Source organism: Mytilus trossulus, chromosome 1 (genome assembly GCF_036588685.1).
Source record: "Mytilus trossulus isolate FHL-02 chromosome 1, PNRI_Mtr1.1.1.hap1, whole genome shotgun sequence".
Taxonomy (NCBI): Eukaryota; Metazoa; Mollusca; class Bivalvia; order Mytilida; family Mytilidae; genus Mytilus; species Mytilus trossulus.
In genome coordinates this window covers 108,830,440-108,843,843 of record NC_086373.1, presented here as the reverse complement: position 1 = coordinate 108,843,843, position 13,404 = coordinate 108,830,440, and the positions used below count along the sequence as shown (strand labels likewise).

At 33.1% G+C, this 13,404-nt stretch overlaps 1 protein-coding gene across 2 annotated transcripts; it reads left to right on the top strand.

The window, feature by feature from the left end:
• The first annotated feature begins 3,382 nt into the window (after positions 1-3,382).
• Positions 3,383-9,138, top strand: LOC134697033 (uncharacterized). Of its 2 annotated transcripts, XM_063559055.1 has the most exons (4): positions 3,386-4,088; positions 5,127-5,276; positions 7,602-7,745; positions 8,478-9,138. In XM_063559055.1, the coding sequence occupies exons 1-4, from the start codon at positions 3,488-3,490 to the stop codon at positions 9,029-9,031; spliced, it is 1,449 nt and encodes a 482-aa protein (XP_063415125.1). In that variant the 5' UTR covers positions 3,386-3,487; the 3' UTR covers positions 9,032-9,138. The 2 variants fall into 2 exon arrangements, with proteins under 2 accessions (XP_063415130.1, XP_063415125.1); XM_063559060.1 differs by lacking the exon at positions 5,127-5,276 and having other exon boundaries at positions 3,383-4,088.
• The last annotated feature ends 4,266 nt before the right edge of the window (positions 9,139-13,404 follow it).

Sequence of the window (13,404 nt, the reverse complement as noted above, 5' to 3'; positions counted from 1 at the left end):
ACAACAGACTTATTTAGTTATTGGCGAACAACAGGCTTATTGGGTTATTGGATAAAAACAGGTTTATTTAGTTATTGGCTAACAACAGACTTACTTAGTTATTGGCTAACAACAGACTTATTCAGTTATTGGCTAACAACAGTCTTATTTAGTTATTAGCTGACAACAGACTTATTCGGTTATTGGCTAACAACACACTTATTTAGTTATTGGCTAACAACAGGCATATTAAGTTATTGGCTAACAACAGACTTATTTAGTTAGTGGCTTACAACAGACCTATTCGGTTATTGGCTAATAACAGGCTTATTTAGTTTCTTAGTAACAGCAAAACAGTGCGAAAATGAACTAAAGCTTTTTTTCAAAGACCACAAAGTTGAAGGCCATACGGTGGCTGTTCATTGTTTATATCTACTTCATTTCAACTCTGGTTGGTAGTCTATTTGGAAAACATACCGCATCTCCTTCTTTTTATATCGATAGCAATAACCTTTTTGTTTTAATAATATGCGTTTTGTTTCATACTAGTTACAGATAAACAATAGTTAAACTATAGGGGAAAACACGACGAGGAAAGAAATGATATAAAATAATAAATAAATAATACATTACATGAATAGTAATATAGCGAGTGTGCATCAAATACACATTACGTTATATTTAACATGTAACATGATGTTAAGTAAACAAATGATCATGCATTATAAGTGGTATAATGGTATTAGGTTATAGCGATTTATCAACTTTCTGGTCCGTCTGTTGCTAGACACTTTACATCATATATATATGTTGTGATGTTATGCTATTGTTTCAGAAAAAGGGAGAAGGTTTGTACTACTGTACATCAGATTCCTGACTTAGGACAGGTGCAAACATTTGCAGCGGGATTAAACGTTTTAATGGGCCCAAACCTTCTCCCTTTTTCTGAAACAATAGCATAACATCACAACATAGAAAAACATACGATAAAATATCAATTGGCAGACTTAACTCAATCAAAAAACGTATGATTACACAATGAACGAATAAATTTGATCTGCGATATCTGAATACAAATGCACAGTTAATTAAATATTAGAGACAAACATTCATAACCAAAAGGCAAACAAACAAATTCAAACACACTGAGAAATATTTAACCAATCAATGTTCACTTTAGAAAAAAACCGGTTTTTTATAATCCTGAAGTTTATACAAATGTTGTAAGAATAAGTGAAAAATTGAAGATATTACAAATAATCAAAGCTGGTATACAGACAAGATCCATATAAATAAAAAATGACAAAAAAGCATTATAAACAGTATCAACAGGTCGAATTAACAAGAAAATACAATTTGAGAGTACTCGCAGTTACTGACAGCTAGTTAAAAGCCAAACCAATTAATAGTCAAAAATCATGCATCAGAGATTAAAATCGACTAAAACATATCACAGGGATTTAGTATTTTAACGTCATTAATAGTCAAAGAAGACATGACTTGTGCAATGCCAAAAATAAATGTATCGACAGGTAGTAGTATAGTGAAGAGCGACTTATTTAGAAATAAAAGTTAACGTGGCTGTGTCCCCTATACATCTCGCCTCATATGCATGTTTCTCGTTTCTCGGTTTTTTTTATATATATATAAGACCGTTGGTTTTCCCGTTTAAATGGTTTTACACTAGTAATTTTGGTCCCATTTATAGCTTGTTGTTCGGTGTGAGCCAAGGCTTCGTGTTGAAGGCCGTTCATTGACCTATAATGGTTTACTTTTTTTAAAATTGTTATTTGGATGAGAGTTGTCTCATTGGCACTCACACACCACATCTTCCTATAATAAAATTGAGAATGGAAATGGGGAATGTATCAAAGAGACAACAACCCGACCATAGAAAAAACAACAGCGGAAGGTCACCAACAGGTCTTCAATGTAACGAGAAATTTCCGCACCTGGAGGTGTCCTACAGCTGACCCCTAAACAAATATATCTATATATGATTTAAACTGAGAAAACATCCAGTAAACTGTATAAAAACGAAAATGAATGTTTGCAGCAATGGGTCGCCCGGCGCAGCAATACGGTCTTCATCACTGACCAAACCTCATACCGTATAGGAAGCTTTAAAAGACCCTGACATGACACCAAAAACGATTCCTTACTAGAAAACTAACGCGTTTGTTAACTTTTTTTCTAATGTGTGTACTTAATTATAACTTAAACAACAAGCCCATCCCATGAAAAGTTTGAAATTTGAGTATATTCGACTTTTGACTCTCAAGTGTAAACTGTCAACACTTATCATATATGTTTAATACAAACAATCATTTGCTTTTGTAAAATTTGCAATTCAATTCGGCAACAGGAACTTACAGTCCTCCGTGGTGAGAAAGTGTCACATTCGGACAGAGTTTCGAATTCAACTTCGAAATTTGTTATGAAGCCCACACTCTCTGTGCTTTTCATCTTGAACTTGTCACCGATCATCGGCTTTTTTATATTTTATATCTTTAAACTGTGCGAGGATAATGTTACACATACTTTCTCTTTTAGATTTAATGTGATTTTTATATTTTATTTAATATACATAACTTTCATGTGTAGCAACATATAGTGTTTTGTATACATAAATCAGGCTACCAGATTGAGGATGGCATTCAACTTAGTTTGTTTTTTTTACTTTCCTAAAAAATACAATGTAGTACACCTTTCCTTAGAAACTAATAACATAAAATAATAATAAATTAAAACGGGTTTATTTGTACACAATTTTATTATGTCTACAGCAAGTGTGTTATTATTTCAACAAAATTTAGTGTGTTGTCCTAGAGATTAGTCAATATGTAAACGATATTCTTCCATAATCATGGATAACCCCAAAAAATATGTTTGTCCCAAAAGGGCGTGAAATATTTCCCACTGCAGTCACTGGACTATAAAGACATTTATAAGTTTATATGTTTGCAGTTCACACTAGCAAACTTCTAACAGCAGTTATAAGTACTAGTAGTGTCTGTTAGCGCTTTTTGACTAAATGAGAAGAAAACAAATCATGCACTCCAGATCCAAATCTTTTACAGTTATACACTTTCACACATTATACATTATAAAGTAATACACATTTTCTGTTTGATAAAGATAATATCAGAACAGTGCTTCGGGTGCAAACAAAATATACAATGTTCTTTTCTTTATTATACAAACCCAGGATTTTTTTTTAATTAATGACGGATGCGACTACAAAAGATGATGTAATTGAACAGTATAATATCTCGAAATCTATAATATTACTGCAATCTGGTTGGTTCATATTCCCTTGTGACGTAAACACAAAAATGAAATCACGATAATTTATCAAAAATAGATTTAACAAACTTAAAAACCTTTAATAAACTTTTGGGCAATGAACCATGAAAACGGTAATCTTTATCGTTTTACAAAGTTTTAATGATGAATAAGACTTCACAAACAACAGTCTTCATGAAATAGTACCGTTTGGAGAACAGGGATGTTGATGACCATGATAACCGGGCTTTTAACACTTTCAGCATCTGTAGCACCAGAATGTACTGTACAGCGACCGATGTCTGAGCGTAGGTGTGTCCATGGATTTATAACTTGTGAACACGGTTATTGTGACAGGATAACAGACCCGTGTACATGTGATAGTGATATTTGGTCCGGCGTTAAATGTGAAAAATTATACTGTCCTCCAGAATGTAATGGACTGTGCGAATGTAATGACAATAATGTTGTATGTTTGCAAGCTGAAACGAGCCAAATTTCTGACAGCACAGTGCCTATCACTCAAGTGGTCACCACTCAAACACACAACCCAAGAAACGATGTTATTCAACAGGAACATGTATGCTCAGATAATTACACACTACGTCCACTTTTAGAAAGATATTGCATTGGAGTATTCTGCAAGTATGGGGAGTGTGTTGTTACTGAGCGGGGGAACCACAGATGTCAATGTGACCTTGGAGGAGATGGAGATTTATGTGAAAAACGGTGCTGTAAATCATGTGGAAATTTCGGTTGTATGATTATCAATGGAACAGAATATTGTGATGACGAAAATCCTCCTGGAAAAGATACTATATTGGGTGAGTATAAAATGCACCAAAATACTGAACTCCGAAAAAACTTCAAAACAGATAGTCCCTAATCAAATTGCAAAATTAAAAGCACAAAAACATCAAACGAATGGATAATAAATGTCATATTCGTGACTTGATGCAGGCATTTTCTTGTGTAGGAAATGGTGGATTAAACATCTCACTTGTATGCTTCAAATTCCATGTGTGAACAAACCAACAGATATAATAGGTAAAATTTTCAAAAAAGGGATACAGCAGGCAGCATTGTGTTATAATCTTCAATTGCTATAAAAACAAGCAAATATGTAACAAAGGAGTACAAAAAGACAAATAGACAGAGCACATAAGCAAAAATGAAAGACAAGAATAAAAATTATCATTGAACAATAACACAATACGGGATGTAAACTACAGAGCCACGTCATGTTTATCAAAGAAACACAAAACAGCATATATATGCATATAGAGGAAGAACATTAGCAAAAATTAAAGACAAGAATACAAAAATTATCAAAGAACAAAAACTCAATGACGGTGTGTATAAGTACAGAGTCAGCTTAACTGGCGGACTTTCAATAATGGAAATGTTTAAACAACTCAGGAAAGATGCACATGGCACCAGTCAAACATTGCTTCTAAACATCAACTGATGATCGGAAACCTCTGCATATTAATACAAAACGTTATACATTTCCTGCTTTTCTGAACTTACCTTCATAAGAAACCGAAGTAAACTTCAGTTATTCTACAATATTAATAATGGACAAGCTCCTAATAATTTACGGACACTAATACCATATCCTATATCAACTTTTTCTGATTGTAAAAAATAAATCCTCTTATATGATATATTTTTTTTATAGTAAAATGAAATCCGAGAAATCACTTCCGAAATGCATATAAAAGATGAAAACAAAATAAAACACAAGTAACTATGTTGCAAAAAAGAAAATGCGGCGTATGTAATTTGTATCAGTTCGGATATAACAATAAAACAGATGTTGTTTAAAGATGAGTAACCTAGGTTGCCCTGTTTACATTTAGACCCAGTAGAGGAGATATGGTACTGGTACCTGATCGTAGCTCTGGTGGTGGTAACAGCGTCAATAATTTTCATGTTGTACATACTATGGTGGAAGAGATATATACCTGTTTTAAAACTTGTTCATTACTTCAAATCTTATGAAGATGATGGTAAGATTTGCTTTAAGAAGAAATAGCTACATACATCAAATGACATGAGTACAGAAATAATTCAAAACCGGGATACAAAATGAGACCAGCTTACATTTATCACATTTATTACAAAGACATCCAAACCTTATCATAAATAACAGCGACTCATAAAATTCTAAAAGTTGATTAAAAAAAAGGTTGAACATATCTCTCGCAGAAGTCAGTTTCCGTCGTATTGTTCAGTGGTCAGTATTACAAGCACTTGTTTCTGAAATAAATTCCTATATTAATATATTAAGATATATAAGAATGTTTTTTTTCTGAAAAAGTATCTGTGGTCAGTATTGGGCAATCTGTAGCCATCTTGGTTGTTATTTTTTGTTGAAAGGGTTCAACAAGTGAATGGCTCAGCATTTATATATTATTTATTGTGATACTATCCCTTGATAAAGCGGTCAAGCGGCAGCGGGGTACTGACACCTGCGTCATCAAAATATAGTATGAACAAACACCATTATAGTATTGTAATAGAATATATAGCAAGAGAGTTACATATATTTAAAAGTCTAATGGTTCGATAAATAGCATAATAATTATATTGGTCGTGTCGTAAAAGTGCATTGCAATAACAAGTGTATATCTAAATATTATATATCTGTCATCCATGAACAAACATAAAAACTCAAACTTTAAATCGAAAACTTTCGCTCATATTTCATATTATAAATTTGAAATTGTATCTAGTAAAAAATGACACTCTCAAATTTTATCTGAACTATGATATTATTCAGAACAAAACAATATATCATCACAAACTGACTGTCTGTGCACTAAGGGATGCAACTGTGAAAAGCAGACACAGTATCCATATGTTAAGACTATCGAAACATGTTGTAGTATGTTATCTTATACAAAGAAGGACAATCTAGCATTAAGTGAAACATATTGTCAGGTGATTTTGAGGAACATTACTGACAGAAATTGTTTGTTATTTGATTAATTCATTGGTGCTGGTATTTATAAGCAGGTCACTCGGTCTTGACTTAAAAAATTTAAAATTAGTGTTACCACTCTTGGAGTGATTCGGTATGTATGCATCAAGCATATTAGCAAACCTTAAAGACAAGAATACACAAATTTACATTAGTACAATAGCACAATAACGAGATGCATAAGTATATAGCCACGTCATACGTATCAAAGAAACACTAAAAGACACTGTGTAGACAAAGCACATTAGCAAAAATGAAAGACGGAAATATAGTACGAGAACTATCATAGAACAATGACACAATGTACAAGTACCGAATCACGTCAAATGGATATCAATAAAAACAGACTAAACAGTAAAAGTAAAAGTCATAAAGACAAAAAAAAAAAGAATTGTATAACACGATTTTAAGATGATAAACAGCGTTAGTAACCAATATCAAGACCATCGTGTATTTATTGTGAAGTTGATACGGAATATTTTTCTACAAGGTCTTGATACCTTCCGAAGAACTTTTTTTTTAGAAACATGAGGTGACGTTCTTTGACATACCCTTGTTTTATCAACCTCATGTTCAGACATTGGTGACGTTTTTAGTCTGAGCTTCAAGCTCTTAAATATCGAATAAATTGGGAAATGTGTATACCATATGCAGGTGAAGTTGGTATGTTGCTACTTAGTTGGGGGAATTAATTGGCGCTAGTGTTAACTATTTTTTTCAAATTCTTGTATATTTGTGTATGTCTGTGATGACCGCTGTAGTCTTTGAGGTTTATGTCTGTGATGACCGCTGTAGTTTTGATGTTTATGTCTGTGATGACCGCTGTAGTCTTTGAGGTTTATGTCTGTGAATACCGCTGTAGTCTTTGAGGTTTATGTCTGTATGACCGCTGTAGTCTTTGAGGTTTATGTCTGTGATGACCGCTGTAGTCTTTGAGGTTTATGTCTGTGATGACCGCTGTAGTCTTTGAGGTTTATGTCTGTGATTACCGCTGTAGTCTTTGAGGTTTATGTCTGTGATGACCGCTGTAGTCTTTGAGGTTTATGTCTGTGATGACCGCTGTAGTCTTTGAGGTTTATGTCTGTGATGACCGCAGTAGTCTTTGAGGTTTATGTCTAAAATAAGGAGGAGGAATTTTATCTCTGTTTTTTAAGCTCTAATTCAATAGATATATATATATATATATATGTATATATGGGATCCAGTCAGTTTGGATTGTAATTGGAAATGTCATCATTAATATACCTGTGTGTGAAATTAAACAATCTAGTATACTTTATCTTCTAGCTTCTTGTTAAAAACGCACTCCAACAAATGTATTTGAAACCATTTCCATATATTTTGTTTACAGAGGAAAGGGAATGGGATGCATTTATTTCTTACAAAAGCGAAGGAAATGATGAACAATTTGTGCTGAAATATTTACATCCCAAATTAGAACTAGAACTAGGTTTTAAATTGTGTCTTCACTTTAGAGACTTCATCCCTGGCAATGGTGAGTAAATCGTATTTTCGTCAAATTGAGAAGGGAAATGGGGTATGTGTCAAAGAGAGAACAACCTGACCAAAGAGCAGAACACTTGTCTATTTATATTCCTGTATTTCGATCAATATTGTCATGTAAGGATTTGACGTCACAAAAACATTGACAATTAACTTTACCATTGACCCGGCATGGGTTTTGCTCATTTTTGAAGGCTGTACCGTGACCTATAGTTCTTAATTTCTGTGTCATTTAGACTCTTGTGGAGGAGTTTTCTCATCAGCAATCAAGAGGCTATAAACTTTACTTAATATATAAATAAGGAGATGTAGTATAAATGCCCATGAGACAGCTCTATACCAGAGACCAAATGACATGAATGTACGGAACTATATTGATCACCGGACGAAAATGCATTCAGTATAGTAAGCAATAAAAGACCCTGACAAAATGTGAAACGTCGATTCTGATGACAAATCCAACAGCCTGAATTATGACAAAACAAGAAAAGAAAATCTCTTTCCATTATTTATTGAATCATTTAAAAAAAAATAATAATAATAACGAGCTAGTCCTTCGAGCAGTGAACTTTTTGTATTCAAATTTTATGACATGAATCTTAAATCTGAGCGAACCTGAAAATAAAGAGCCCTCAGACGAAAAATTCATTCATGCCTTTAATAGTTTTATTTCATTTCGTTCATATTGAGTATTATTTGCTGATACGTTATACTTTTGTTGTAGCAATCGCCAATAATATACTGCAGTCTGTTACTAAAAGCAGACGAGTTATCTTGTTGTTAACGCCCAGATTTATAGAGAGCGAATGGACCAAGTTTGAATATCAAAAAGCTCAATATGAGATGATTCACGGAAGACAAACAATCATACCTATAATACTGGAAGACATTTCGTCCTTCAAAAAGACTATGGATATCAATTTACAACATATCCTAAAATCAGTTACCTATTTAGAATGGCCAGGGGTAGATAACCCGTCGAAAGAAAAGAAGTTCTGGACAAGGTTAATGTTAGCGTTGCCAAAAAGAAAAGAAGTTGAAGAACGCATTCAAACTTCTGATGATCCTGCTAGTCGATATAGTGTTCAACATGACCTACCGGGATCAATTATTTATACAAAGGAAGAAAAAAACTTAAAGCCAAACAACACAATAATACAACCAGTGGTCAAACTTGAAAAAGAAGAAAAGATTCTTAGTGATATAATTGCTAGGAAAACTTGTGAAACCAAAAATTGTGAAATTTTACTGGACTCCTACAAGTCAATTCCATTATAATAGATCAATTAATACTTTATCAATTGTTATAAAATTAAAGTAGACAGGAGGGTTTTGTAGATGGTAGATTGAAAACATATTTTATATAAATAAATGTGCACATTCTAGTCATTTTGCAATTATACCACACCTTCCTATTCTAAACAGGTATACCGGTCAATTATACCACACCTTTCTATTCTAAACAGGTATACTGGTCAATTATACCACACTTTCCTATTCAGGTATACTGGTCAACTTTGGTTCAAATTTCTCACAATGAATTTACTTGTAACAATTGACCTTCAAATTCCTGGTTTTCTCTGTATTTAGACAACGGCAGTACAAAATGGTTGGGGAAGACCAATACATGAATACAGTTAACGAATGAGCTAAAACACAAAAATAAAGGTAACGTAAAAACAAAAATGAAAAAGGGTACACACTCTGGTATCGTAGCGATTTCGTAAGTAGTTAATTCAGTCAATACCGACAGATTATTCGTATATAGGCATACGAAGATGTGGTATGAGTGTCAATAAGACAACTATCCATCAATATTAATTCGTTAAAGTTAACCCTTATAGGTCACAGTACACTATTCAAGACGAAGCCTTGGCTCACACTGAGCAGCAAGCTATAAAGAGTCCCAAACATTACAAGTGTAAAACCATTCAAACGGGGAAAGCTACGGTCTAATCTATATGAATAACGAGAACACTTAGGAACCACATCAATAAATGACAACCTGCATACATGCACTATTCGATAATTTCGTTTGAGTTATCTCCGTTTGTTCGAAAAACCTGTTGAATGATTAAATGTCCTTCACACATAGATGTCTAGCGATTCAAGCATTACCTTTCTATATTCGATGTTCGTCAACAAAATCCCATTTTTCATGGTGTCAGAATATAATGAACTAAGAATTGGACTTGGATCTAAATTTTAAAAAAATACCTTGTCAAAAAATTCTAAAAACAAACAAAGATACGTCGTCAACACCAAACTCTTAATGAAAAAAAAAATCACAAAAATACTGAACTCTGAGGAAAATTCAAAAGAGAAAGTCCCTAATTAAATGGTGAAATCAAATAATAAATCCACATCAAACGAATGAAATATTGAAAATAAAGATTGAAGAAACACTCTAAGTCTAGCATATTAATCTATTGCAATAAAAATTCATAATTTCATATAAAATGTGTAGATTTAGCTAACTTAGTCCTTCTATTTGTATAAAATAACATTCGTTTATAGTGGAACATTGTTTTAACAATGAATTAGCTGCAATCAAAATTTGCTTGCTAGTCCCTCTCTGTCATCACAAATAGATAACTCTGACTCATTTCCCAATCTATCTATCATGAAGGAAATTGTATTCATAGTCTATTTCAAAAATGATAAAAAGTTCTTTATATTGGTATGTAAAAATTTTAAACGTTTAAAATTTATGAAATTATATTCGTACATCAATTGTTTTGATACATCAATAACAAAAACTGAAATATATTGCATTGATTCATTTTGTAATTATTCAAAATTATATCGGAAACCTAAACAAAATTATAAAAAAAATGAACCTGTTAAGGGGAGACAATTCTCGTATAACTTTTTCGAATTGGCACATAATACCACGGAATGTCACCCATCATACAAATGGCACATCCATATAATTAATTAACTGCGCAATCGCGCTCCATCTTCAATGATGATTCAGAATTATAAATATAACCAAAAGTTGTTAATCTATAGATAGTGAAGACTAATGAAAGCTAACCCACTGTAAAAATATTTTTTTGCACTTTTTTAAAACTTCCTCAGGAAATTTTTTCTAGCCACTTGACTTTCATAGCTCAAAATTAACGTTTTTACAGATTATTCGCTTCTCAAAGTGTAAGACGCAATAAAACTCGTATGCTTGCACAATCTTACCGAAATACGGATTTAATTAAGTCCTAAACATTTTGACATTTCTTCGTATATTTTCATCGAAAACCGGTTTAAACAAATCACACGTACGTGTTAAGATCTGACTAAATACCTATTTCCCGATATGGTCAGGTAAAATTGCTACTCTAACATTATAAGTACGTTCTTCTTTTACATCTACACTTCTAATTTAAATCGATTGAACTCGATTATTTGGTCGCAATCACATTCTACTACAATTTGGGTAAGCAAGACCCCTGTCTTTCCTATTCGAAAATCGCCGCGATATAGCCGTTTTGTGCTAATCAACAATCAATCAATCAATCCTATTCGGAAAAAAAGATAAAATGTTGTGAAGACAAATTGCTGAAAAAAAATTAATTACATTTTATTTATAGGCTTCGTCAGCTTGAATATCTACTCGATCTTGTGGCGTTGCTAAAGAAGTCTGTATCAAAACTTGTGACAAAAGTGCCACGTTTCAAAAATGAAAATGCCTTTATTTCATATATATTTATCTTAAATTAATTGTTCAAATTTTCTTATTTCCCTGGTGATCTGTTTAATTAATTGCGGTTTTTAAATTTAAAAATAAGCAATTGCATTATTTCCTTGTTTGCTCGGTACAGTTTGAGGTTTACATGTAAATTAGGAGATATGGGTACACTCCACAAATATGTTCCTAACAAGTCATGTGATTTATCTACATGTAACCTTGTGATGTGGTTTGATACTTGTATTACCTGATTCGTATTAATTGTTATGTTTTGTGTCAGTATTTACTAAGTTAACATCTTGCATTCTCTACATTCAAAAAATGAACTATATGACTTTTGTTTTAATATTGGCTGGTTTTCTATAAGGAACCCTGACTGGATCGTTTGGGTTTCATGGAATCCCTTCAGGTTCAATGACAGACCCAGAACTTTTCAAAAGGGGGGGGGGGGGCACCCAAGTCATGTTTCAGTGATTCCCTATATAACTCTCCCCCACCTGGATCCGCCTATTAGGGTTTGCCTTATACGATCTTACACTTTGATTTATGAATTACAAATAAATTTACGACCTCATATTGACACATTGATAAACACTATTGTTCATATACTAAAATCCTGATTCGATAGCGTTTACTCTGGGTTGTTATAAAAAGTGTATGCATGTGTCCGTTATAGCCAAGAGGCCCAACATATGTATAGTTTTAGCATAACATGTGATACGTATTTTTATATCGTGATCATTGTTAAGTTTTTTTTCATTGTTTATTCTTCCAGTCCATCCTATATTTACAAGGATGTTTATGATGGAGCTTATTTCCTGGTAAATGATGAATTATAGACGCATGCTCTGTCAAAGGTGGTATTGTTGGGAGGCGAAAAAACATGTTTTCTTCCTCTACTTATGAGTTTACCAATTCAGACTGGAAACTGAAAAAATAAAAATAAATGATTGTAAATTATTCTAATAAGGGTTTGCAAAATGTTGTTTTTACATTCTTTATAAGTACTCTGTCTTGTAGCATATTGTTTCTCATTAAATATTCGACTGTATATCTCAACCTATTACATTATATATCGTAATGCAGTTTATTGAACTAAAACATTATAAAATGATGTATGATAATATGACTCATGTATGAAAAGTTGGGAAAACTATTACATTTTTCAACAGCATCCGTGATATACTAACTAACTCAGTAAAAACTGTCACTTAACCCGACAGTTTGGCAATTACTTACTGGCCTCGCACTTTGAACTAAATGGCATGACGAGACGTCGTAGAACTTGTCGAGAGGAAGTTTTAAACCAACATCTGCCAAGGTCTACTTTTGCTTGCTCACGGTAGTAGAGAGCACACTTAAATGTCTTTGAACTTCATGATCTGCTTTCAAAATTGCGGTCTGTCTTATAGTCTCGAACACATCCTTGTCTAAGTGTTTTATTTCTTGTTTGTCCCTACTGTGTTTTCGTATAGTTTTTCGTAGGATTTTAATGTAATTGTTTGTGTTTTACTGTCCAATAAAGTTTTATATATTGCCGTCTCTTCATGCAGTTACGAGAAGATATTCCCATAGCAAAGATTGTCTCGTTTTCAATACAATGTGAGTATGTAGACAAAAGCATCACAGATACACAAAAAGATAATACAATCTTATGATGATGGAAGTGTTTAACGACCTTGACTGGATATACATCCCTCAAACGGTCGGCTTGGTGCCCGAATGCGTTTGGTGAGCGTTTAAATAATTTTGTCCCAACGATCAAGAACAGATGGAGGACGCCATTTTGGTAGGTCGCCATCTTGGTTTCGTGAGTTGTTTTGGTTTTTCTTTTGTTGACTATTTTGATGATATGTCTTCACAACGGCTGCTTTCGTGGCCAGATTAACGATGACAGGCAGCATTATCAGGACCACTGTCGTTTGACAGTAAAATGGAGATCCATTATTCAACACCTCGGATACAG

What these genes read in the sequence shown, in the direction of transcription:
- LOC134697033 (XM_063559055.1), top strand. Translation starts at nt 3,488, where the DNA reads ATGTTGATGACCATGATAACCGGGCTTTTAACACTTTCAGCATCTGTA. An exon ending in TGGAAAAGATACTATATTGG is followed by an intron (nt 4,089 to 5,126) that starts GTGAGTATAAAA and finishes GTTTACATTTAG; the next exon opens with ACCCAGTAGAGGAGATATGG. An exon ending in AGACTTCATCCCTGGCAATG is followed by an intron (nt 7,746 to 8,477) that starts GTGAGTAAATCG and finishes CTTTTGTTGTAG; the next exon opens with CAATCGCCAATAATATACTG.